The sequence below is a fragment of the Ammospiza caudacuta genome, chromosome 8 (genome assembly GCF_027887145.1).
Source record: "Ammospiza caudacuta isolate bAmmCau1 chromosome 8, bAmmCau1.pri, whole genome shotgun sequence".
In the NCBI taxonomy this organism is placed as follows: Eukaryota; Metazoa; Chordata; class Aves; order Passeriformes; family Passerellidae; genus Ammospiza; species Ammospiza caudacuta.
This window is the reverse complement of record NC_080600.1, coordinates 4996794-5022231: the sequence shown is the minus strand read 5'-3', so window position 1 is coordinate 5022231 and position 25438 is coordinate 4996794. Positions and strand designations below refer to the sequence as shown.

The window sequence follows — 25438 nt, the reverse complement described above, 5'->3', positions numbered from 1 at the left end:
CCCTGTGAACCGGGTGACCTTCCCACAGACGGGGCTGTGGGACAGCAGGTGTGGGGGCCTGACACTGCTCACAGTGCTGCCAGGGTGTGCAGGTGGAGGACACAGTATCTGCTGACACACTCGGTCAACAGGGACAGGAGGCAGGGCTGGATGCCCTGATTTTCAGGTTTTCCTCTTGGAGGATCTATGAGGAGGGTGTAGGATTTCTCCCATCTCAACCCACCCCATCTCCCTGCTAATGCCTCTGATGGTGCCTCATGTTTGGGAGTGCTCCCTTCCTAAGCAATTCAACGGGTTGGAATTGTCACACACAGCCTGAAAGACACCTGGCAGAAAGGGACTGTGCCAGGTCTTGCCCCAGATCTCGGGTAGGAGGGTGTTTCATGGGGGTTTCTGAACAAAGGAACTGTACAGGGTCAGGAGGTATTCATGCACGGGGATCTCCTTACAGGCAATGCTACAAGGATCCTGCCATCCCTTCTGTTAGGATCACTGTGGTCCCAGACACTGCCAGCCCAATCGTCTACTTCTGCCCTGGGGATCGGAGGATGGAGCCTGGGGTCTAAGTACCAGACAGCAAAAATTCCCCTTGTCCAGGGAAAGGCCAGGGAATATGATGCTGGATGTGCCTGAGCAGACCAGCTGTTACAGATACATATTATAATATTGACTTTTCACAAATATTTAAATGGATTTGATATGTGTGATGTTAAAGTAACTTTGTTATATAATTTCTATTTCTACTGTCAATTAAGCTTACACATAGTGAAATAGCTATGCTTGTGTTAAAATGCCTGCTTGGATGGGATAACATCCAATAAACACAGGATGAGGAAACCTTCTAGATATGCCAACTATCAGCACTCACCATTAGAAGAAAGCATGGACCAAGGCCCAAACTGGAAGTGATTAGCAGAAGGAGTCAAAACCACAGCCAAGAAACACACATGCTCTAAAAAGGTGGACCAAAGGAGGGGCCATGTCAAACAGTTCCTGGAAAATGTAAACTAGTTTATGGATACGCATAAGGGTCTATGAATATGCAACAGGCTGATGTAAGGGAAAAGGTATTTAAGGGGGATCCCCAAAGGTGGCAGTGTGGTCTTGGCTGAGTGCCAAGATGCACCCGTAAGAACCTTTGCTCCATGGTTCTTGTCTCCTATTGTCCTTTATTAAACTTCTTAAGTTTTCACAGGAGAGTGAATGTGTTATTCACACAGCCCTCCAGAGGTGAACACCTTGCCAAGCATAGGCAAGGCCAAGAGTATTTCCCAGCTGTATTTGCCACTGCAGAACCCCCGGAGCGCTCCCAAGCCTTTCTCAGGCCACCCGCTTTTCCAGCAGTGCCAGCACAACTGCCGAGCCTTGCTTCGCCTCTTCCAGCAGCCCAGACACCTTCTGTGACATCTGTGTGGGGACAAGATAAGTCATTTGCCACCCGACAGGCCAGAAGAGCCATCCCCTGGGCACCACATGTGTCCCGCCGGTGGCAGACGGGCACAAGGGGTTCCAGGCCACCACTGCCCCCTCCGCCACCGCTCAGCTGCACCGCCAGGCCCAGCTCACCACAAGCTTGAACTTGTCGTCCGTGATGTCCTTGAGGTTGATAATGACATTGAAGTAAGCTCCGAACACTGCCGCTTCCAGCATTTTGGCTCCCACCTGGGAAAAGTCAGGCTGGCGAGAAGCTCTCCTGGTGAACCAGCTCCACCATACGGCGCTGAAGCAAGTCAGACCCTCATGCTGCAGGACTCCCACCCTGCACCACCCAGCAGCATGCAGCGCTTTCCAACCTGTTGGTATTCTCAGGAAATGGCTGCCAAAGAATTACTGGGTGGAAATTACTGGCCAGTTTGGGAAGCACAGCTGGAGAGATGTACCCTGGAAGTCAGGACATGAGGGAACACCTTGCAGGGCAAGTGTGTGTGAGCTGGGGCCATTACCTGGATGTCAGATTTGCAGGCCAGGTTGCAGTGTTGTGCCAGCTCCTTCAGAGCAGGCCAGAGCCCATTCACCTTCTCTGCCAGGCCATAGGGCACCCCCACGGCCATCTTCAGCCCCTGCTGCATGGCAGCTGTGCGTCTGAGAGGAGGGACAGCCCTGGGTTGAGCGCTGGGTGGCTGTGCCCACACAGTCAGCCAATCCCCACCAGCCCAGCTCACCTCTCCCGCTCCTCAGGGGTGTTCTTGGGCAGCTTCATGGCTTCCTGCAGGCAAAGAAAAGCAGGTTTGCTGCCATCACCCATATCATGCCTTGCATCGGGTGTCAGGGCACATCCCATAGCTCCCATGCGCTTGCAAACCTCCCTTATGTGACAATGTCCCTTCCCCAGGCCCTGCTTTAGCATCCCTGGAAGTGTTCAAAAAGCAAGCAGAAGTGGCACTTTGCCATATGGTTTAGTGGGCATGGGTGTACTCAGTGGAAGGTTGGACTTGATAATCTTGGAGGTCTTTTCCAACCTTAATGACTCTGTGATTCTAAGGTCAGAGCCCTGGTCCTAAGGAATCCAGAGCACATCGATCCCAGCCCTCCTCCCAGCTGGAAAGTCCTCCTGTTTCCCTGTAGGATGCCTCTGCTGGAACCTCACCATGTAGCTGTTGAAGGCACAGGAGTCAGCATCCACCATTGCCACCAGCTCGTCCATGGCCTGGTGGAAAGGGGGGACCAGCTTCCTCATGATGGAGTCCAGGTCCTCAAACTGCCGCTTCCCGTAGCTCATCAGCCCCACCATGCTGCCCAGTGCTGCTCCCTGCCAGGGTAAATCCTCCAGTAGGACACAGTGGGCACTGCTACCACCATGCCAGCTCTGCTTGGCACACCAAGGCCCTTTAGGCCTCTGTCTTGGTGTGGGGCACATACCAGGGCTCCCGCAGCCGCAGACACGGAGCCTCCTCCTGGCGCTGCTGACCTTGCTCCGACCGCTCGCACAAAGGCACCCAGTGGCTTGGCCACCAGCCCCCTGCCCACGTCTCCTGCCTCCACCAAGTACCTGCAGCACAGGTGTTTTAGAGCCCTCCAGGCACAGGGACACCACCACCACCCAGACCCAGCACTGCCCTCTCCAGCATTGGCCCCGTGAATTAGTAGGGGACTAAAACCCAGCCTGAGGGTTAGGGTAAGGACTGGGAACCCCATGGGGGACATTTGGGGAACACAGGCGGTGTGGGGGTTGCTCTGCATTAGCCAGGTTGGGCTGATGCAAGCAGCATTGGTGGGATAGAAACACCTCTGCAGCCATGGCCCAGGAAGGGTGACAAGGACTTCACCTCGTGGATGGATTTCCCTTCCTTTCCCCCCACAGACTCATGTTTCACACAGGTGCCACAGCATGTGAACCAGAGGCAGTGAATTTTGCATGGGGATAGGGGAAGAAATTTAGCATTCAAATCTGGCCACAAAACCTGCTCCCACTGCCTGCTGAAGCAACCTGGAGTTTCCCCCACTCCATGTGTACAGCCATCAGCATTTGGTAGCAGGGACCGCCCTGATCTTGCCCAACCACCCAGCAGAGATGTCCCCAGGCTGTGAAGAGGAGCTGGGAGCAGCCACCACTCCCAAAACAAGCTGAGTACAGGATGCAGGCATCAGGATCCCCCCATCCAGGGAGGAATGGGCACCATGACAAGAAGTGGGATGTGAGTCCCTACTCGATGATGCGCTCCCGAGGGTGAAATGGAGACAGGGAGTCCAGACCCAGACGACTGACCACCTGCAAGGAGCAGCACCACTGTGTCAACCCTGTCACGTAAGTCCTGTTGCATCCTCATTCCCCACTGCTAATAACCATGGGTGAGTCAGCACTGCGACTGGGCCACCACCCAGGGAGAGGACAGCTGGCACCACCAGCCTATCCCATCGCAGACTCGGGGGTGGTGTGGGGTCACCTCTGAATGACTGGGAGCTATACTGATAAATCATTAGCTTGCTCTTATCTAGCACATTCCCCACAGGCTGGAAAAGTCCCTCCCTCCTGCAGTGGAACAGCAGAGCTTGTCTCCTCCTTTCCAGCTAACTCCCCGTCCTGGGACAGCCTCCCATAATGCCACACACTGTCCTTGAGCCCTGGGTACACTTCCTTCCCCTCCTGGCCTCCATGCAGGCAAGACGAGCAGCTGCCACCCACATTCAATCCTCATACGTTGTGGTTCCTGCTCCCTATGCATCTCAGCATCCTTAGCTCAATAAAGCAGCTTGTCCTACCCCACAAAATCCACACTGGAAACAAATGTCTGAGGCCTGAGCAGTCCCAAATTTCTGCTCAGTGCCACTTTGGGAGGCTGGTGGGGGGGTGGGATGTGTCTCTCCCATGATCCCACCCTTGTGATGGTATCAGGGGAAGCCACATTACCAGCCTGATCTTCTGTTCCTCCTCCAGTATGAAGAGTTTTTCCTTCTTGATGTAAAAGTCAGCTGCATCCAGAATGGCCTTCTTGGGAACAAGCCCTACCAGCTGAGACCCCACCACAGGGAGATTCAATTCCTGCAAAGGACATCCGAAATGTGATTTTCCCCAGAGGCCTGCTGCCACTACTACCTCAGCCTGGTGGTCCTCATCCCTTCGCAGGACATGGGAAGCTCACAGAAAATCTTTCAGCAGAGGAGCTGGGAGCTCGCAGCAAGTTGATGAGTTTCTGGGAGTTTTGTGCCATTCAGCACTTTGGCTGAGCTAAGCATGAGAGAAACCAGAGCCTGACCTGACAGTGAGGAAGGAAACTTGTTGGGAGATGTCCTCTGGGAAGCCCCCTTGGGAACAGGCACCCCAAGCCACCCACCTGTGCATCTCGGCAGATCTCCTCGTAGACGGTGTGGAGTGGTGTGGTCTCAAAGTCCAGCAGGTTCGTTGAAACCTGGGCCATGTTCTCCTCCTCCAAATACCAGCCAATGCCTTGCACCTTCTTCAAGCGCCCAGGCTGCCAACAACTGCCACATTCAGGGCACAGCCCAGGAGGTGTGGGGACAGGCAGGTGTGCTCCTGGTGTGCCCGTGCTCTTGATGTACCTGGCTGGGGCCGCGGCCCTGCTCACGGATGTTGAGGGCGATGCGATGAGCCTGCTCCTTGGTGCACAGCAGGTTGATGTTGTACGCAATAAGGAAGGTCCGGGCACCTGTCACTGTGGCTCCCCACCGGGGGACAAAAGTTGGGGGCCCAAAATCAGGAGCCCACTCTGGTTTTGCAAGCTGGAGTGGAGGGAAGAGAGTGTGTGTACTGGCACTGCCAGGAGCACATGCCACCCTCGCAAGGAGGGCATCTCCCTCCCCAGCTGGAGTCTGCCATGACCACCTGTGTCACCAGCTCCTCTTGGTGCAAAGGGACTACACCAAGTAGTCCTTGGTAGCCCCCAGTAGTCCAAGGCAGCCCCCAGCGTGCTCCCTGAAGCCAGGGAAGTACAGGTCAGGTCTGCCCAGCCGGTGCCACCACCAAGCTCACCTTCTCAGGGAGCGCCTCGTACTCCCCAGCACGGATGGAGGGCAGGGCTTTCCTGCTCTCGTGCCGTGCTGCCGCTCCATACAGGTAAACTGCAAGACACAGCTGGGGGTGAGCACTGCCAGGCAAGGCTGGCACTTTCTCCAACAGTTGAATCATGCAGGATGGGATGGAATGTGGAGAGGTTCCTGAACCCACTCACCAGGTACACCTAGCTCTGCTGCCAAGCGCTGCCCGAAGATGTGGGCACAAGTGACACACTCCTCCATGCTGACATTCCTCACTGGCACAAAGGGACAGACGTCCAAGGCCCCCATCCGAGGGTGCTCACCTGGTGGTGGGGCAGATATACAAGTGGGAGGTGGGAAGAAAAAGCAGACAAGGAGGGAGAACACACTTTTGCACACTCTTACAGACTGGACACCATTGCTGTGAGAAAGTCATAGAATCACAGACTAACCCAAGTTGGAAGAGACCCACCAGGATCATTGAGTCCAACCCCTGGGCCTCCACAGGGCAGCCATAACAATCCCACCATGTGCCTGGGAGCATTGCAAATGCTTCTTAAACTCTTTCAGGCCTGGGCCTGTGACCACAGTCCCTGTTCCAGTGCCATGCTTGGTCCCAGCAGTATGGCAGTCCCCTCTGTCCCTCTGTGCCAGCCCAGCCCCTGGGCCTCTCCCAAGCTCACCCGAGTGTTGGCTCATGTCAATGAGCTGCCCAGCCACACGGGCTGCGCTCAATGCCCCTTCCACCACAGCCTCAGGGGACCCCACAAAGGTGTAGACAGTGCGGTTGGTGGAGGCGCCGGCATCCACATCCAGCAGCACACATCCCAGTGTCCGGGAGATGGCCTGTGCCACTGCATCGATCACCTGCTGGGCAGAGATGGGAGCAAGGGGGCTGAGATGGATGGGACTATACAACAGCCATGGCTTTTCAAGAGAGGGGGCATCTCAGATCTTCCCCTTCCCACTGGTGATGGGGTTGACAATGACCCCGTGATCAGTGGGGATGCAGCCCTGCACAAGCATCCCACTCCCATCCAGGGGGTTTGGGGCACCCTGGCTCCCCAAACTCCCTGTGGTGGGGGAGAGACACCTGGCTGCTGCTGCATGTCACAGAGCACCACCATAAACTGCTGTTCCTGAGGATACATCCACCTGCCAGCTTCCCAACACATTTGGCTCTGCTAAGCCTCTTCCCTGCAGGAGGCTGTGTTTTTACACCCATGCTGGGTTTACTAAATTCTCCTGCCACTGGCAGAGCCAAAGTTCACTTGAAGGCTGATGCCCAGGACAGACTCCATTAACCTTGATAGTGTGCTTTGTCACAACTGCAAGCAATGTTTCTCTGCAGAGAAATATTCCAGACCAAGCCCAGAGCTGGTGCTACAGCAACCTGCTGGCAATGGTGGAAGAGGTCTCAGCCCCTGCTTCCCACTGAGGTGCTATAAGGGACTCAAAGCTAGCTTTAGACATTTTTGGAACCAGCCAAGTGGTGAAAGGTGCATGGCACTGCAAAGGAGGCATGGCAGAGTCTAGCAGTGCATACCGCTCTGCAGGGGGAAACCTGGCTGTCAGCAGCCCGGTGTCACCCACCCCTCAGCCCTTCCACATACTCCCTCACCTCTTTGTTATTCCCCTCTGAGAAGTTGGGGACGCATTCCACCAGCTTGGCCATGGTCCCACGGTCTGCTTGCAGCCCTCAGCCCCCGGCTCGGCTCTTCACACCCTGGGGGTTTCCTGCCCTTTCCCGTCCCACTGCAGAGCGAAAGCCTCTCAGCAGCCAGCACGTTGCCTCTTTCCCAAGCTGGAGTTTCTCATTAACTGAATCGATCTGTGGCCAGGGGACAGAAAGGGGCTTGGATAAACACCATCATACTGACCCTACCGTGCTTGGAACAGCTCCGGGCACAAGGGCTCTGTGAGGCCAGATGGCAGCACTCACCAGCACCAATTAATATATAAAGAAAAAAAATCTGCTGCAATCAGCAAGATTGCTCTAGTTACCACGAGCTACAGACAAATCACTGCAACATGACCGCTATTAACCACAGGGGGGCCACTCCACGCAGGACATGTGCACTACGAACACCGGCTAAAATCCATCGCTGTGAGCAGGATTCGAACCTGCGCAGGGAGTCCCTATTGGATTTCGAGTCCAACGCCTTCACCTCTCGGCCATCACAGCGGCGGTCCCGCGTGCGGCGGGGGGCGCGATCCCCCCGGGCTGCACGGCGCTCCGTCCTGCCGGGAAGGGCGGAAATGTCCGGGTGTCCCGAGCCACGTGGGCGAAGCAGGGCCTGCATCGCGCCGCGGCTCGTTGGTCTAGGGGTATGATTCTCGCTTAGGGTGCGAGAGGTCGCGGGTTCAAATCCCGGACGAGCCCTTCTTTTTACACACCCAGCCCCCACCCTCACCACACCTCAACTCACTGCAAGCACCCGGCCCTGGCATTCGCACTCCCCCCTCGCCACCTCCGCCCGCCCGCCCGCCCGCCCGACACTGCAGCCGCCCGACACTGCAGCCGCCCGACACAGGCCTGCCACGCCTCCACTCTGCCCCTTACCTGCCCTGCCTGCTCTGCGCCACACTTATTCGCCCTGCTCCAAGCCCCTCCCCAGCCCAATGACACCTAAGGCACCCGCACTGCCTGCCAACACCTGAAGGCCCTTTCCCCAGCTTGGGCGGCAGGGCAAGGCAGCAGACACAGGCATTTGCTCGGATGCAGGAGAACGCCGGGCCAGGTGCCCTGGCACGGGGATGTAGCTCAGCGGGAGAGCGCTTGCTTTGCATGCAAGAGGCCCTGGGATCAACCCCCAGCATCTCCATCTCCTTTTGCCGCTCCAGAGCCCTCCGCATACGCATACACGGCCCCCAGAGAGCCCCAGATGGCCCACAAGAAATCCCTGCGACTGCCTGTGGGCACGGGGCAGCTGGGATTGCCTGCCGGCAACCCAAGGCGGGCAGCAAGGAAATGCGTGGCGAGTTGTCCCTCCTTGGCCAGGTGCCGTAGAGAGTGGAGGCAGCCCGAGTCCCTTCCCCACGGGGCTCCCGGTGTCTCCTGGCGTGAGCACGGGTGCCGGGGCTCACGCGGGTGTCGGCGCAGCGCTGGGTGTGTAAAAAGAAGGGCTCGTCCGGGATTTGAACCCGGGACCTCTCGCACCACTAAGCGAGAATCATACCCCTAGACCAACGAGCCGCAGGGCTCAAGCTCTCCCGCCCCTCCCGATCTGCCCCAGCGCACCCCGCACACGTCCCCGCTGCCGCTCACAGCGCGGCGCTCCACGCTCACACACGCTCACACACCTCGCCGCCCTGCCCGCACACCGACACCACGCACACGCACATGCACAACCCTGCACAGCCCTTCCACGCCTCACACACGCCACCGCCCGCACACCGAACACGCTGCTCGCTCCACTCCCCCCTTAGCCCCTGGCCCCAAAACCGCAGCGCCCCCATGCATCCACAGCCCTGACACGCACACACGCCCATTGCTGACACTGAGCACAAACACCGCTCACAGCACATCCCCTCTGCACCATGCCCCACAGCAAAACGTGCCACAACAAAGCACCGGCCATTCCAACTGCTGCAAGGGCCGCCGAGGGCCACTGATGGAGGAAACAGAGGCTGCGAGTCCCATGTGCTGCATCTGGCATCTCGTGGCTACAGCAAGAGACACCTCCCTGCTCCCACACTGTGCGAGGCCACACGCAGCCCTGGCTGCTTCCTTGGGCAGCTCCGGGTGATCCAATGAGGGCCCCACATGTCTCCTTGCACACTCCACTCCCGTCCAGTCACCACATGGTTTCGTCCCTGGCACAACTGCAGGTTTCCCCTGGCAAAGTCTCTGACGTCTGGATCCATAAATCAGCTCAAGATGATAAGCCCAGGATGGGGACCCCAAACCAATGTTTCCCCACTCCAGCATGGGCATCCCAGGGCCCCCTCCCTGCTCTTGCCCAAAGGGTGTAGCTCAGTGGTAGAGCACTTTCTTTGCCTGCAAGAGGCCTTGAAATCCACCCCCAGCACCTTCATGTCCTTTTGCCTCCCCAGACCCCTCTCTGCTGGATGCAGGGCTGCCAGAGTTCCCTAGGAAAGGCCTGGCGCTGCCTCCTGGCACCACCAGCCTGTGTGGAAATGCCCAAGACTCTTTCCCTACCCTGCCCAGAGGCCACAGGGCACTGGAGCACTTTGTTTTCCTTCTCCACAAGTCTTGGGATGCCTCTAGAGGTGTACATCGGTGCTGGGAGGAGCAGCTGGGAAGGAGGGCTAGTGGTGCCAAAAACCTCTTCTGGGAGCTGGACCAACGAGGTGGGGTGCACTGCTCTCCCAGAGATGTGGGACAGGGTGGTGAGGGGACATCCACTCAGCAAGATGGGAAACTGTTCCACCTTCCCACACCACTCCCCTCAGTATCTTTTTACTCACCTCTCCCGGGTCTGCAAAACCTGGAGAATCCCGGGTGTGTCACTGCCCCGGGGCATCACAACCCCTGCCTGGAGCATTTGGCTGCTCCCGAGAGAGGAGCGGGGCTGCGCTGGATGCCAATGACCTTCTCATATCAGCTTCTACCGGGAACCCCAGCGAGGGCACCCGAACGCTCTCGGAGTGGGTATCTGGGCATTGGGTAAAACCCATGGCGGTGAGCAGGCTTGGAGCCTGCGCAGGGAATCCCTGCTAGATTTCAAGTGCAGCGCGTTCACCCCTTGGCCATCATCTGCCGGACAGCAGGGAGATGTCTGGGGTGTCCTGGCCAAAGTGGGAGTGCGGTATACTCTCAGGGCTCTGGCTCGTTGGTCTGGGGGTATGATTCTCGCTTAGGGTGCGAGAGATCCCGGGTTGAAATCCCCATGGAGCCCCCCTTTTTATTTGGGCACTCGTCGCTGGATTCTGGGCACGCGTGGGGCCAATCTGCCTTGCACAGGGGACACGGGGGGCTTGACACAGCCCAGCCGTCGTCGGGATTGGTCGTCTCCTGAGTGGGGAAGGGGCTATCGGGGCAGTGGGGGACGGCAGAGCGTGGGGTCCGTGCTGCCATTTCGGCCGTGGGTGGGCGGCACAGCCATAGTGCAGGGAATCGCCTTTGGGGAAACCTGATGTAAAAGGAGTTCGTCCTCGCCGCCTCGTGGAGGAAGAGAAAAAAAAAACCCGCAGCAACTGGAGATGCTGGGGATTGAACCCAGGGCCTCTTACATGCGAAGCAAGCGCTCTCCCACTGAGCTACATCCCCTCCCGGCTGGTTTTCTGGGGGGCACGTTCTCATGTTACTGTAGGAATTGGGTTTTTATGTGCCAAAAGTACAGTTGGCTGAAGGGGAGGAGCTACAGCCACCCCGCGGGATGTTGTCTGCCGGGAGCTGGGAAATGCGAGGACTGATCATCCCACATCTGGTCAGCAAAGAGCAGCAGGCATGCAGTCCCACAGGAAGAGCTGATCTAACAAAGGTGTGTCTCCAAAGCCAGGGCTTTATCCAAAGGAGGGGTTTCCCCCAAAAAGGAGGGGTTGTATCCAAAGGAGGGTTTATCCAGGAGTTGAACTCAGGAATTCTTGCAAAAGTGCAAGACATCTATCCCTACACCAACAATCTGGAGTGCTGCACCCCTTTTGCCTCCCCTGCCCTACAGTTTGTATTTCAGCGTACAGCTGAGGCTGTGTTTTTCCCAGCACAGCCACGGAAATTGAGGAGGAATTTCCAGGGCAGCCATGCCAGGAGGAAACCCGAGGGCCTTTTGAAGGGACTCCGGTGGCCCTGCATCCAGCATGGAGGAGTCCGGAGAGGCAAAAGGACATGGAGATGCTGGGGGTTGATCCCCAGGTCTCTTGCATGCACAGCAAGCACTCTCCTGCTGAGCTACATCCCCTGCTTTGGTAGCCTCTGCCTGCCGACCCTTGAAGCTTCATACTGCCTGTGGGAATTGGCCAAGCCAGGATGTGGGACCAGCCCTGTTCCAATCCACATCACAGCCCCAGAGACCCAGAGTGGCTTTGGTGTGCTCCTGAGGGACAAGAGCTGTGACTGTTGGGTAACTGATTGTTTTTTTTCCCAGCTCCCATGGGGGTCAGCAGGGTGCTGGTGCTCCTACGGGTGCCATGGGGGCACAGTTCCAGGGCGGGACATGGGGAATTTTCTACTACACAGTTCCTGAGGGCTGAGTTGCCTGTAGCTGTGCTGGGGTGGGAAGATGAGCTGCTGCAGGAGCCCCAGCTGCTAGGGACCCCCCTTCACACAGGAAGAACAGTGCAAAGAGATGATTTGCAGACTGCAGCAAGCCTCCAATGTCTATTGTAACACATGGCTGTGCTAGAGCAGACATTCTCCCCATCCAAACCTCCTGAGCTAACTGAGGGGAACTGGGAAGTTGGTTCAGCCACAGCCTTTCATATCCCAGAAGGGTGGAGGAGAGCAGGAAAGGGAAACGCTGCACCCCATGATTTCCAGGTCTCGTAAACTCATAACCCCCCACAGACACATCTCCTTCAACCCCACATAACCAATGCTGACAGGAGCTACCCCACACAGCAATAACTACAGCACGCTTCTCCTCTTTGGGAGGTATGCAGACGCCTCTCAGCAAACGCGAATTAACAGCCCTGCAATGTTTTATCAAACAATTCTTGAGTTTAAAACTTAGATTCCCTCCCAGGACCCTGCAAACCGTTGGGATCTGGGCTCCACTTTCACTGTGCTCATCCCAGTCTTTCCCTGAGGGCTGCTCTCCACAGCAAAAACTCAGAGTAGAGGAGGCTGTAGGATAGCCAGGAGCGATGTCTGCTGGTGATGTGGGCTCAGGGTGACACAGTGCTGGTAGAGCCAACAGGGCTGCAATACTCAAGTCTTGTGAGCCCCATTACCACAGGGAGCACCAGGAGGACCAGACCTGCATGCCTGTGCCTTTTAATTTGTTTGCTTCTTCCCCCTTGACTCACGTGTGGGTAGGCTGTTATTTTCCAATTTTATTGGATCTCCAGCCCTGGGGAAGAACTGGAGCCATTGGCAGAGCCACTGCCTGTCTGGCTTCCCAGGTGTGGCAGGGAGGGCACCCTGAGTCCCTGCCTTGTGCTTGATCCATGGGTGTCTGGGGTGGGATATCCTCAGTGGTGCCCTCTCCTCTCTCTTATCCTGGCCATGCAGCCACTTTCTTTCCCCTTCCTCAATCTGGAAGGTTGCCCCAAACTCCATCCGGCCTGGCCTTGTATACATCCAGGGACTGGATGGGACAAGTCCCATCTCTCTGCTTGCCGTGCCTGCAGGTTCCCAGCTCCAGGGGTTCTCTCTCACCTGGCTGGCTCCAGGTGTATCCCAAAGTACTCTGGCCAGCAGTCCTTGCCCTAGTGAGGAGGATGAAGGATGCTGCCTGTTGATGCAGCTCACCCTCCAGCATTGCCCTCAGCCCAGTGCCCCAGTGCCTGTCTGGAATACACCTTTGGCAACCCAGTAAAGGCACAGGTGGTGGATCTGTCTTTTCATCCTCTCCCACTGCTGTGACGCACCACAATTTCTGCCTTCTCACCAGAGAAGCTGCAGATTGATGCGCTGTCTTGACCCACCAATAATCTAGCCACCACCAATCCCAGACCTACCACCAGCAGCATGCTGCCTGGGACTTCCATAGTGTCATAGAATATCCTGAATTGAAGGAACCCATAAAGATTATCAAAGTCCAACACCTGGCTCTGCACAGACACCCCAACCATCCCAACCTGTCCCTGAAAGGGTTGTCCAAGTGCTCCTGGAGCTCTGGCAGCCTTGGAGCTGTGCCCATTCCCTGGGGAGCCTGGTCAGTGCCCCACCACCCACTGGGGGAAGAACCTTTTCCTAATCCAGCCTGACCCTCCACAGGCAAAGTCTCCATTACGAATGGTCCCACTCACTTGCTGTTCACAGCAATCTCCCCTTTTCCACAACAGCTCTCTCAAACCATGACTTGTCCTCTAAACCATGACTTACCCTCTCCTTCCTACCTCATCCACTCCCAAGTTGGAAAGGTACCTGTTCTTCAGGAACCTGAGGATACTAAACAACCACAGGGAGAAGGTTTCCTCCAAGATCATGAAGCAGCCGAGAGAAGATGGGAAGTGGGCAAAGAGATGATTTGAAGACAGCAGCGAGAGAAGATGGGAAGTGGGAGGCATAAATCTCAACAGGCATGGCCAGAGGGTGGCACCTGGGCCATACTCCAGGCTCTTCTCAAAAATGCTTCTGCTGCTTTTGAATGCTTTAGGTAGGCAATGCTGGGACCAAATCCCAGGACCCAGCTATTTCCCTCCATGTGCCTCCACCTGCTAAGCAATATTTTTCATCCTCTTCTTGTTATGTAGCTCTGTGTGTCTCACTGGAGCCTTTGGCTGCAGTGCCTCTAGAGAAACCTGTATTTAGGGCCTGATCAGCAGGTCTGGGGGGTCCTGCCTGGGTCAAGGGCTGGCCTGGGGGGCAGGGGGGAATATGGTGAATTCAGGACTGCTCTTGAGCTGGAAGCCAAGGAGGCACAGCTCCCAGCTGGAGTCACAGCTCCCATGGGAGACAGAGTCCCCTGACCCTCAGGATAGGCAGCACTGAAAGGCACCGAGGTCCTCATTTCCCCACCTGTCTACACTAAGACACCACAATTTTCAAGTCAAATCGAGGAGCTATTTAGATTTTTGTAAACATTGGATTTTCAGAAAAAAAAACCCCAAAAAACACACAAATTAAAATCTGTACAACCTCACCAGTGGAGTCATTCAGTGAAAAGCTACATAAAAAATGTGATTATTCTGTCCACCTGCTCCCTCCTGGACTATTCGGTCCAGCGGGTTTGAGGAAGGCAGCTGTACAAGGCCCAGAGACCCACAGCTTCCCAACAAAACTTCTGCTGGAATTTCAAAGCTTTTTGTAATTTTTAATTCAAAATTTTGCATCCTATCTCTGCAGACAATTGCCAGGCTGGGATAAAAATATTGAGCAGTCCTTGGAAGAAGGACACCTCCCTTCTCCTGGTGCACTGGCTGATGAGAAATTGCCATGCAAATTTTCTCCAAATTAGGAGCACCTCAGCAAAGGTCTCCTGGGCATTAAAACCAGTTGAGCTTGGTCAAAGGCTTTTGATGACCAATAGGCTTTCAAGCTCAGCATAATCCCTCATTATGAATGCTCACAAACTTTATGCACATAGTCCTATTCCTTCTTCCATCAGCTGAAAAGGTTCTGCCTCATGATCCATGGCATCTTAAAAAGAGGCTTTACTCAATTCCTAACATCTTCCAGGGACTTTAGTGTCCCCTCTCCATCAAGTAATTATTGTCTCTTCTTTTTCACTCTTCACTGTCACCCATTAAACACTATGTGAGCTTGGCATAGAATGCCCATCCAAAGAAGCCCATCTGCCAAAAATCCCACTTCTGCCTTTTTTTCCCTGACTCCATGCCCGCCTCCTTAGCTCAGCCCCACAAAATATCACTGCAAAATGCAGGGTAATTGCGATTTTGAAATGTCAAACCTTCACATTCCCAGCTCCTTGAGGAACAGGCAATAAAGTGTGCTCTTGCAGGAATTCCTCCCTTAGCAGGTGCTTGCTATGGGGCAGGAGGAGAGGTTTCCAGGATAAGAAAGTTGCCTTGGGACTGGTTCCAGCAAACCACACACGTCTGTCAGCACAGGGAAGAAAGAACTGGGTAGCAGAAACCCTCATTTCATGTAAAAACCAAACCTCCCCAGCTGCCTCCAGAGGAGGTCACCCCTTCAGGCTCCTGAACAAGGAACAACCGAAGACTCAGGCTATGATGTAGCAAGTCTTTAATGAGAAGGAGAGTCAACCAGTTCAGAGTACAAAGTGCGCTTCCAGTGCCCAGTAAAGAAATGGATAAACCCCACTCTGGGACAAGCTGATCTCTACAAGAGGTGTCCCCTTGTCCCACCACCCCATGATTATCATCTGCCATCTACAACCTGCTAGAAGCATTTATTGACCAGCCAGCAGCAAATGCTGTGTAGAATATGGAAATATAAAGACTTAGTGAGATAAAGGTGTACAGAGCTACGGTCTGGAGTGACAAGCTTGCATGGCTACCATCCTCCTGGGGCAACTGCTGGGAAACCCAGGGGAATCTCCTTAGTCCTCTCCCCTAGTCTTGGTCGTGTGCTTTGCTTTCCTTTCCTGACCACACTGCTGGCACGGGCAGGAGGAGCAGCCCGCTGGGGACACCCTACAGCCCGGTGCCCAGGCACAGCAGTCCTGCCCTGCCCGGCCCCCAGGAGCCCACAGGGATGCCGCAGCAGCGCAGGTAGCTCCCGACCGCCGCCGACGCCGTGGAGCCCACCGTGGTGTTCTGCGGGAAGGAGCTGAGAATGGGCCCGGGCAGCGTGACCACGACCGTGGGCGGCTGGATGAAGGCGGTGGAGTCCCTGCAGCGGCGGAAGCAGGGCTGGGTGCAGCTGGTGGCCAAGGGCCGGGGACCGCAGGAGGAGGGCAGGCACAGGTCGTAGCAGGACATGGCTCAGCAAGGATGTGCACCTGAAAGCCAGAGCTGGATGTAAAAACAAGGCAGAGGCCGGTCTGTCCTTGCTGAGCCCTCACTCAATGCCTCCCATAATAAGAGGCATGAAAAAGCAAGCTACAGGGTGAGTTTGGATGGTTTAGAAACACCAAAAGAAAGCTTCCCCCCACCTTGCCCCATAAACCACTCAGGAGAATGAGGGGAATTTTGTCTGAGCTGCAGGTTGGTCTGGGAAAGTTGGAGGCACCAGGTTCTGGGACCACAGAGCAGACCTACTCCTGCTCCGAGCTGATGGGGAGCCTTTGGCAAGCAAAGTGGTCACAAGATGCGCGTGGTTGAAGCAAAACCCACTTAAATCAACACAACATGAACTGAACCATTCCATCCCAAAATATAAGGGACATTTGATGCTCATCCATAAACAGGGACACATTAATCCCTGCAACTCAGGCATGTCCTGTTCTAATTTGTTTCTCTGCTTCAGCAAGGAAAATCATGCAGGATGCAACTGATTATGTGGTTGCAGACCCTATAAGCTCTGCATCCTGCAACCCCTTGCAGTCTTCATTTTAGGGCAGAAATACACCCTTCCCTTATGTCCTGTGTAGCTGGAAGGGAAGAGGCAGGGGTGGGGAAAGGGATGGAGCCTGTCTCGACTTACCCAGATGGAGGTGGCAGTGGTGGCAGCTGGAGCAGGTGGTGGGGCCAAGCACTGTCCCCACAATTTTATAGGGTGGCCCAACCCCCCAGGGGAGTGGGTGTGTGCCTTCAGCCTGAAATTCCCCAACAACCAGCAGTTTTCTCCTGGAAAGCTCCCCTGACTGATTAAACAGTTCCCTCTTTCATCTCTCATGTTTTGCTTCCATGTAATACTGAGTAAGATTGAAATGATTTGGGCTACAGGCATTAATTACCTTCCTTCCTAAGGCCAAGGGACATTTTAGGTCTTTATGCCACCAGGCAGGAGAGTGTTTCAACAGAATTTAGAGCAGACATATCCCCACCTTCCTCTCAGCACAACCAATTCAGCTCTCTCATGCACCTGAGGTGAGATCAAGGATGTAAACTGAATGGAGGAAGGAACATCCATTTGGAGTGAAATCCTGTGCCAGGAGTTTCATGGAGGGCAGGAAAGCTGAGGGGCTGCAGGACTGAAGGAGTGAGGATATGAGTGATGTGGACACAGGGAACTGACCTAGCCCAGCGTGAGCAATTTGTTATGGGTTTGGATGCACTTAGAGGATTTTTCTGCTTTTTTTTTTTTGTGTGTGTGTGTGGGGGGGGGGGGTTGTGTTTTTTTTTGTTGTTGTTGGTTTTTGTTGTTGTTGTTGTTGTTTGGGGTGGTTTGTTTGTTTTTTGTTTTTTTTTTTGTTATTATTCCTCACACCTGGGGTATAAGTCATACTTGGAAGGCACATCAGATTTTAAAAGCAAAGTGAGGCTCTGAAGTCCAGCCACACAGATGACACATACCTAAACTGGCTGATTTTGTGCAGGGAACTGACTTCCAAGAGCCCTTCCATCCCACTCTTTGGATAGGGTGGTAGCAGTGAGCCAGAAGGTCACAGGTGTCCTTCCTTGTGATGGGGTGACATTGTCAAGACAGGGTTAATTACAGTAATTACAGGCTCTGGTGTGACACTGGGGATCTGGGATCTGCTGTAAGCCTGTTAGCTATTAAACATCCCAAACATCTCAACCTGCACTTAAACATGAATCAGCCTCACAGTGGGGAGAGGGAATTGCTGATGTGGACCCAAGCAGGACCATGATGAGCCATCATGAGCTCTAGAGGCAAGGAAAGTCTGAAACTGGCTTTTCATTTCACACAAGCAGAGCCCAACTGACAGCACAAACATCTCTTGCCCTGGAATAAACCCTGGCAGAACTGGGAGACGTGTACTATGTGTGTGTGGGGCTGTGAGCATCTTGTTAAAGATGTGCCTTGTGGGGTTTGGGGGATCATTTGAGTTCTTGAGATGACTTGGCCACAATGGATCTCACTGAATGGTCCCTAGTGACTTCTCTGCTTGCCTGTAAGGGCAAAATAGCCTTTCCAAGGTTCTGAGGCCGAACTCAGCTATTTTTTAACGTCATTCTGGAAGGGGAAAAAGGGAATCACATCTTCTGAGGTTCAGCAGAGGACATGGGCTTCAGGGAGAAGCAACCTGGCGGCACCTGGAGTAAGGCAGGACGCTGTGTGTTCATCATTCATAATCTCCTAAATTGCGACTTGGGAAGCAGGAAAAGATGAGGTTAAAGTTTAAGCTTTACTGTGCTGCTTTTTTCTCCACTCTTGAATAATAAATTGATGCCACAAGTGCATCTTGGACCCACAGCTTGAGAATTAAACCCTTCTTCTACCAATCTGGTTTGTTTGGTTTTTTCTTTTTTTTTTTTTTTTTCTGTTCTATGTCTCTGTGCACTCCCATTTTCTCAGGAAATCAGCCCTTCCTGGGTGACTCCCTTCCACGCTTCCAGGCACAGGGTGGGATATTCAGAACTGCAGCCTCACTGTGTGTTTCAGTTTTGAAATACAGTTTAAGCACTTGAAATTCTGCTCACACTGGACCATCATGCCCGAGAATAATATCCATAGATGCAGTGATGCTTGGGATAAATGCAATGTGGCACTCAGAGGGGAAATGTTGTCGAATGTGAGCTGATCTGTGGACTGAAATAAGTCCTTTTTCCAGAAAAGACAGCAGGGGAAACAAAAGGCACATGTTAGGAAGATAAAATAATCTGATCTGTGTAGTGACTGAATTTTTATAAACGAAAACAGATGGGGAAAGGGCAGATATTTGGGAGAAAAACAAAGACTGAATTTCCAATCTGTATTCATTTCAGGGAATGAGCACTTACTGCTTGAGATGTGACTTTCTCTGGATGAACCTCAAACCTGAGAAAATTTCATCAAACAAAACATGTTGGATCCATTTCCTTAACTTCAGCATGGATCCAGGATGTGTGGCCACCTCAGCCCTGCCCCTTCCTGCAAGTAAGGACACAAAAAACATGGCCCAGGATCAATAATCCATGTGTTTCCCTTCCTATCACCAGTCCCAGCTGCACTTTGCATTTTGATTTCCAATGACCCAAGGGCTGGATGTGTCCGAGACTGGCTGGAGGGCGGGAGCTTACCCCTGTCCTAAAATTTCTCCTGAAAGCTAAAGGCAGGGGCACATCTTGGAGCAGCAACAGACCTACAGCATCCCATCTCCAAGGAATGTCTGCATGCAGGGTGCTCACCCAGGGCTTGCCTCCTGGCAGCAGGACAGTCACGGACCACTCCCCAATGGCTGATGGATGAGTGGGACACGCCAGTGCCAGAAGGCAGAATCCTGATACAGCCAGACCCAGGCACAGAGCATCCTGGCTGCCTGTGTCCTTGCCAAAGCAGACTCGGGGTGCTCCAGGGCCACTCTGTGCAGCCCAGGGAGCCCAGCGGGTGCCACTGGGGAGAGACAGGCTCCGGCTGCCAGGCGCTGTCCCAAGGCTGCAGATGATCCAGTTCCATGCCAAAGGATCCCTGTAATTTCCAGCTCCCAGAGTGGGCTGATACCCCACAGCACCACTGAGAGTGGCACATTCCCTTCAGGAGGACTCGTCACCACTCACCAGGACAGGGACATGTGTGTGCCAGGGCAGGGTTGAAGGGTGTCCCAATAGAATCAGTAGGGGTCCTCTCCTGGCTGCCTGTGCTCTGCAAGTCCCCAGCCCTATCCTGTGACAGCAGTCCCCCTGCCATGCACTGCTGTACCTCTGCACCCACCACCCCAGCCCATTTCATCATCTCCAACTGCAGGTTGGTCTCTCTGCAGGGCTGGACCCAAACTCATGCATTTTTCCCAGGAAATCTCACACAGATCCCTTGCAGGGCACCTGGCTGTCCAGGCAGCAACATCTCCCCCTTCCTAGGGTGGCAGACCTGGCCAAACAGCACAGCATCTCATGGCAGTGGAATGGGATGGGGCCGGTGTTTCCCCCCAGTTTGGTCATGGTTTCTGGCTCAGGAGACACTGATAGAGGGAAGCAGCTTCTCACTCGTCCCCAGAGAAATCTCCCCAAGGCATGGGAAGGAAATGTAGCCACAGTGACGGTAAAAAAGGTGTGGGCAGCTAAGCCTGAGCATCCTCACCTTGTCTTGAAGCCATGGAATTGCTCGGCCACATGCTCATCAGTGGAGAGGAGTAGAGGGGAGAAAGGGAAGGCACTAGAAAGACTGGCACGATACACTTCCCCAGGTGCCTCAAAGCACAGACTACCGGATGCAAGGCTTTCCTCTCTGCTTCTGAGATTCCAGAAGCAGTTTTACCTCTTTCCTCTTCATCTTGCCATTGGTCACTCTGTCCTGTCTCCAGGAATCTCCACTGTGAGCACTGCTCCAGGCACAGGAGGGAGCTGCCAGTGCACAGTAGCTCTGCCTTCTCCAGAACAAGCTCTTCTGAGACATGCCAGAGGCAGCTTTTGACTCCCATTGGCATCCTTGAGGATGCCCAGGGATGGGCAGTCCTGACCTCCCCTGCCTACAGTTCAGTGCTCCTGGAGAGGAGGCAGCAGCAGGATGGCAGGAGAGCAGCTGGCAGGTGGGCTCAGGCACCCTGCTGCCATGGCACATTGCACAGAAGGGCCACACCACACCCTGAGCCACGAGGAGCAGGTGCAGCCCCTGGCAGCAGCAGCCCAGGGGCAGATGTAACGCGCTTTTGACAGAGCAGAGCAAAACACCGAGAGCACGAGGTAAGCTGCACAATAAAAGCAATCTAAGGGACAGAGCACACAGAAGAGCCGACGAGGGTGGGATTCGAACCCACGCGTGCAGAGCACAATGGATTAGCAGTCCATCGCCTTAACCACTCGGCCACCTCGTCCTCTGATACAGACGTCTTTTTAGCAAAATTTGGTTTTGCAGATTTTGTGGGGAGGAGGGGTGTTGAAGTGAGGGGAGAACGACCATCCTATAATGCATCAAACTCCGATTTATTGATCTATCAGTCACTTTAAATAACAGTGTTAATTAACTTCATGCATATTACAAAATCCAGGTTTACGATAGGCTAACAGAGAAAACTCTAACCACTCCTTTTGTTTTACAATACCGATAATTGTTTACACAAAACAAAACCAGTGTTCCCACTGTGATATGAAAGGTTCCCAAAACTTCCACATCTGTTCCCAGGGTGCCATCTTTTCCCAGAGAGGGTGTTACACTTATTATGGGAAGACTGTCTGAGAACCTTATTGTTTATAGAGTGATGCCTGAGAGCGTCTAATTGTTTATAGAAGTCAGACTGGGAACTGCTTTTGGGACTGCTTCGCAACTACCTTTTACTTTTCTCTCAATTGCATGGCTTCATGGCCTTTTTCTTTAAGCCATGCTTGAACTAAATTCCCCACAGGGGGTTGTTTCTTTTGTTTTGTTTTTTGGTTTTTTTGGGGGGGGTTTGTTGGTTGGTTTGTTTGTTTGTTTGTTTGTTTGCCCAATACAGCAATACTGGAGCTGGTTCTTCAGGGTGTCCTTTGGTGAGCAAGGCTGTGCAGGCAGAGCCCTGGCAGCTCCTGTCACAGCAGGGCAGGGAGACAAGCAAGTGTTTGTGATTCATTTGCCCCTCTCCCTGTTCCCTTCTGTGTCCATGGGGTGGCAAAAAGTAACATGGCATTTATTGTTGCCACAAAAACGCCTGCACCAAACATCTCCATTAGACACCCACACCCAACCTGTGTCCAGAGGGTTTTCCCACATGATTCAACACCAGCTGTGCAAAGTAATAGGGAAGATGGGAGGGGTCCAGACAGCATCTAATGTATCTCTTATTTCCCAAATTGCCTGGTTTCTGGAAATAGTTTAGCCCAGCTTTCCAGTGTGAGGTGAGAAGGGAGAGGAAGCAGAAGGAAACATTTTATTCCCAGAGTAGAGTCAGGCAGGACAGAGAACTGGGGGCTGACAGCGCTCTGAGCAGGACAAGGACCCCCAGCAGTGCACCCGGTTCGGGACAGGGAGGAAAAATAGTCCCTCCGGCTGAGGTACCACTGGGAGCTGAACCCAAGGTCTCCTGTTTACAAGGCAAGCACATTGACCAGATGAGCCATGGCACCCACTGGCACTCCTGTCACTGGTTGCTCCTTAAAACACCTGATGCTCTGCTCACTTCTCTGCCCACATGCTGCCCCAGGTTTGGGGTTTCCCAGCTGCAAACCCCATCTTTTTTAGCTGCTGGGAACACTCCTGGTGCTGACCCACGGCCCTGGCACAGGGAGACCAACACATCCCATAAGCACCACCAGCTGGGTTTGGCAATCCCCAGACCCTACAGGGACATGCTGCCCCCTCGCCTTGCCCTGGTAGAGCTGTTCCAGCTGCCACCCTACACTGCCCTGATCTGACAGCCTGTCTCATCTCCCTTTCTGAATGCTCCTCCTAAGCGCCAATCATCACACAAAGACAATGGTCATGCCAGGAGACACAGTGAGCCCCGTGGGGAAGGGACTCGGGCTGCCTCCACTCTCTACGGCACCTGGCCAAGGAGGGACAACTCGCCACGCATTTCCTTGCTGCCCGCCTTGGGTTGCCGGCAGGCAATCCCAGCTGCCCCGTGCCCACAGGCAGTCGCAGGGATTTCTTGTGGGCCATCTGGGGCTCTCTGGGGGCCGTGTATGCGTATGCGGAGGGCTCTGGAGCGGCAAAAGGAGATGGAGATGCTGGGGGTTGATCCCAGGGCCTCTTGCACGCAAAGCAAGCGCTCTCCCGCTGAGCTACATCCCCGTGCCAGGGCACCTGGCCCGGCGTTCTCCTGCATCCGAGCAAATGCCTGTGTCTGCTGCCTTGCCCTGCCGCCCAAGCTGGGGAAAGGGCCTTCAGGTGTTGGCAGGCAGTGCGGGTGCCTTAGGTGTCATTGGGCTGGGGAGGGGCTTGGAGCAGGGCGAATAAGTGTGGCGCAGAGCAGGCAGGGCAGGTAAGGGGCAGAGTGGAGGCGTGGCAGGCCTGTGTCGGGCGGCTGCAGTGTCGGGCGGCTGCAGTGTCGGGCGGGCGGGCGGGCGGGCGGAGGTGGCGAGGGGGGAGTGCGAATGCCAGGGCCGGGTGCTTGCAGTGAGTTGAGGTGTGGTGAGGGTGGGGGCTGGGTGTGTAAAAAGAAGGGCTCGTCCGGGATTTGAACCCGGGACCTCTCGCACCCTAAGCGAGAATCATACCCCTAGACCAACGAGCCGCGGCGCGCTTCCTCTCCCGCAAGGCCCACCTGTCCCCGCCCGGCCCTGGGCCCGCCCCGCCTCCCGCACGGCCCCGACGCCGCAGCCCCGACACAGCGCTGCGCCCGCCCCGCCAAGCGCCAAGCACCCCCACGCAGCCCGCATACCCGCGCCCCGAACCGCGCCCATAAGCCCCCGCACCCCGAACCGCCACCCGAACCGCACCGCTAAACCTCCGCACCCCGAACCGCGCCCCGCTGCCCCCACCGCCCTCACTGCTCCTCCCGCGCCGCGCCGCCGGCGCTGCGATGGCCGAGGGTTGAATGCGTGGCACTCGAAATCCAGCAGGGGCTCCCTGCGCAGGTTCCAATCCTGCTCACTGATATGGGTTTTACCTGCATAGATGGGAGTCGACCCTCCCGGTATAAATGGCGTCTTAACTTCTCCTATCAAGGAATATGTAGCATCGTAGAGCAGGGAGTCATGGACCACTCACTCTGGGCTCAGGGGAAGTCCTCCCGGTGATGAGGTTACGTTTTTTTACCAATGGGCCAGCTGGGACCCACGCAAGCCCAGGGCAGTGGTGCCAAGGTGCCCAACAAGGCAGGTTTGGGTGTGTTTCCATCTTAAGGTATGAGGAGATGTGGGTCTCACTCCCAGAGGAATTGTCGTTTTGGTCAGAGCCTGTCCTGTTTTTCTCTGGAGGTGCAGAGCCCTCTGGGGTCTTCCCGTTGTTCCCCCCCAGTCACTGCAGCTTGGGGCTGGGCAGGATGAGTGGGGCAGCTCGAGGGGCTGGCATGGGGTGTGGCACCCCCTGTGTACCACTGATGTCCCCCGCACTCTTGGGCCTGCCATGCCCGCAGGCAGCACCAGTGCTTTCGGCAGGGGTCTGTAGAGGGCTCTGCTAGCCCCACAACCAACAGGGAGGAGTCTGGAGAGGCAAAAGGACATGGAGATGCTGGGGGTTGATCCCAAGGCCTCCTGCATGCAAAGTAAGCGCTCTCCCGCTGAGGTACATGCTCCTGTGCAAGGGCAGGGTGGTGTCCAAGGGTCCCAGCTGTCTTCATGGTCCTCCTGCCCCTGTGGCCACTGGATTCAGAGAAGTTTTGTACCATGGACCTCCAAATGCCAGCCCCACCTCCTGGGCATAGTAAGATGATTTCCTTGCGCCAGGCTGTGCCAAGGGGCAAAAGGCAACATTAGGCACCCTCCTCAACTCCCAGAATTGGGGAGCACAGATCTGGGGCATGATTCTCACTTAAGGTGTGAGAGGTCCTGGGTTCACCTCCTCGATGAGCCCACCTTTTGGGCGCCTAACTTCTTTGGCTGGCGCATGGGACTGCGGCATAACCAGGGCTCTGACACCGAGGGCTGGGTGCTCCTTCCTGGCTGGGTGGGCAGGATTGACACCCCAAGACTGGCAGTGTGCACCCCAGGGATGAGGGGACTCAGCCAGGTCATCTCCCTGCCCTTGCTGCCTTGTACAGGGGCATGTAGCTCAGTGGGAGAGCACTTGCTTTGCATGCAAGAGGCCCTGGGATCAACCCCCAGGACCATCTCCATGTCTTTTTCCCCTCCAAGACCTGCTGTATCTCTGGGCATCGTTGGAGATGCTTCCCTGTGCTTTCTGTCTTGTGGCCAAGACACCTGGATTTTTTCCCAGCCATTAGTAAATATTCCTGCATGTTCCCTTTTCCCAACCCTCCAGGTGTGGGTGCTGGGGCTGAGCAGAGCCCCACACCAGGCTGGGGGATGGCATAACCTGAGGCAAAGTGCGCTGTCCTGGCTGTCATCAGCTGAGTCAAGACCACTGGGGCTGTGATGGCTGAGGTGTGAAGGTGTTGGACTTGAAATCCAATAGGGGTTCCCTGTGCAGGTTTGAATCCTGCTCACTGTGACAGGTTTTACCTATGGCTGGGTGGGGTGGGCCACCAGGGGAACTGAGAGAGTGGACAGGGAAGGGGCAGTGCTCTTGCATTGGGTGGGCTCGTGGACTCTAGCTTCAGCTCATGCATGACCCCTTCTTTTGGGCACCTGTGGCCAGGCATGGCCTCTGCAGTGTCAGGACAAGGGAGGGGAGGCACTGCCCAGCATGGAGGGCACAGGCAGCGTCCCTAGCTGGGTGACCCCTGGGATGGAAAGGTGCCATGACTGTCAGGAGAAGAGGGTTACCCAGTGCCCATGGGCACAGGCACAGCTCAGCCATGGCCAGGGCTGGTTCCCTCCTGCGTTGGGAAGTAGCTGTCAGGGCACTGGGGGTCATGCTGCCACCGCAGCCTCAGGGGGAAGCTCTACCATGGTGCATCACTCACCTTTGGGGAGCCCTTCCCAAGGTAGATGC

At 55.1% G+C, this 25438-nt stretch overlaps 2 protein-coding genes and 9 non-coding genes across 12 annotated transcripts; 3 read left to right on the top strand and 8 right to left on the bottom strand.

Annotated features, from left to right (window-relative positions):
* Window positions 1-1170: 1170 nt before the first annotated feature.
* FTCD (formimidoyltransferase cyclodeaminase) lies at window positions 1171-7213 on the bottom strand. 2 transcript variants are annotated; one of them, XM_058809725.1, is made up of 14 exons: window positions 7055-7213; window positions 6117-6300; window positions 5628-5756; window positions 5429-5517; window positions 4999-5178; window positions 4773-4910; window positions 4349-4480; window positions 3648-3709; window positions 2860-2989; window positions 2588-2749; window positions 2163-2206; window positions 1944-2082; window positions 1567-1662; window positions 1171-1407 (listed from the first exon to the last, which is right to left on the bottom strand). In XM_058809725.1, the coding sequence occupies exons 1-14, from the start codon at window positions 7106-7108 to the stop codon at window positions 1321-1323; spliced, it is 1626 nt and encodes a 541-aa protein (XP_058665708.1). In that variant the 5' UTR covers window positions 7109-7213; the 3' UTR covers window positions 1171-1320. The 2 variants fall into 2 exon arrangements, with proteins under 2 accessions (XP_058665708.1, XP_058665707.1); XM_058809724.1 differs by having other exon boundaries at window positions 6117-6303; window positions 7055-7128.
* Window positions 7214-7536: 323 nt separating this feature from the next.
* TRNAS-CGA (transfer RNA serine (anticodon CGA)) lies at window positions 7537-7618 on the bottom strand. The gene has a single exon. It is a non-coding gene; the product is annotated as a tRNA-Ser (tRNA).
* A 126-nt stretch (window positions 7619-7744) lies between these two features.
* On the top strand, window positions 7745-7816 carry TRNAP-AGG (transfer RNA proline (anticodon AGG)). The gene has a single exon. It is a non-coding gene; the product is annotated as a tRNA-Pro (tRNA).
* Window positions 7817-8186: 370 nt separating this feature from the next.
* TRNAA-UGC (transfer RNA alanine (anticodon UGC)) lies at window positions 8187-8258 on the top strand. Its single transcript has one exon. It is a non-coding gene; the product is annotated as a tRNA-Ala (tRNA).
* Window positions 8259-8556: 298 nt separating this feature from the next.
* On the bottom strand, window positions 8557-8629 carry TRNAT-AGU (transfer RNA threonine (anticodon AGU)). Its single transcript has one exon. It is a non-coding gene; the product is annotated as a tRNA-Thr (tRNA).
* A 1965-nt stretch (window positions 8630-10594) lies between these two features.
* On the bottom strand, window positions 10595-10666 carry TRNAA-CGC (transfer RNA alanine (anticodon CGC)). Its single transcript has one exon. It is a non-coding gene; the product is annotated as a tRNA-Ala (tRNA).
* A 4952-nt stretch (window positions 10667-15618) lies between these two features.
* Window positions 15619-15906, bottom strand: LOC131560940 (feather beta keratin-like). The gene has a single exon (XM_058809963.1). It carries the CDS (start codon window positions 15904-15906, stop codon window positions 15619-15621), a length of 288 nt encoding a protein of 95 aa, XP_058665946.1.
* Window positions 15907-20701: 4795 nt separating this feature from the next.
* Window positions 20702-20783, bottom strand: TRNAS-GCU (transfer RNA serine (anticodon GCU)). The gene has a single exon. It is a non-coding gene; the product is annotated as a tRNA-Ser (tRNA).
* Window positions 20784-22603: 1820 nt separating this feature from the next.
* On the bottom strand, window positions 22604-22675 carry TRNAA-UGC (transfer RNA alanine (anticodon UGC)). The gene has a single exon. It is a non-coding gene; the product is annotated as a tRNA-Ala (tRNA).
* Window positions 22676-23045: 370 nt separating this feature from the next.
* On the bottom strand, window positions 23046-23117 carry TRNAP-AGG (transfer RNA proline (anticodon AGG)). Its single transcript has one exon. It is a non-coding gene; the product is annotated as a tRNA-Pro (tRNA).
* Window positions 23118-24583: 1466 nt separating this feature from the next.
* TRNAA-UGC (transfer RNA alanine (anticodon UGC)) lies at window positions 24584-24659 on the top strand. The gene has a single exon. It is a non-coding gene; the product is annotated as a tRNA-Ala (tRNA).
* Window positions 24660-25438: the final 779 nt, after the last annotated feature.

What these genes read in the sequence shown, in the direction of transcription:
- FTCD (XM_058809724.1), bottom strand. Translation starts at nt 7,108, where the DNA reads ATGGCCAAGCTGGTGGAATGCGTCCCCAACTTCTCAGAGGGGAATAAC. An exon ending in TGACATGAGCCAACACTCGG is followed by an intron (nt 5,757 to 6,116) that starts GTGAGCTTGGGA and finishes CCCCACCACCAG; the next exon opens with GTGAGCACCCTCGGATGGGG. An exon ending in CCTGCAAATCTGACATCCAG is followed by an intron (nt 1,663 to 1,943) that starts GTAATGGCCCCA and finishes GACTTTTCCCAG; the next exon opens with GTGGGAGCCAAAATGCTGGA.
- LOC131560940 (XM_058809963.1), bottom strand. Translation starts at nt 15,906, where the DNA reads ATGTCCTGCTACGACCTGTGCCTGCCCTCCTCCTGCGGTCCCCGGCCC.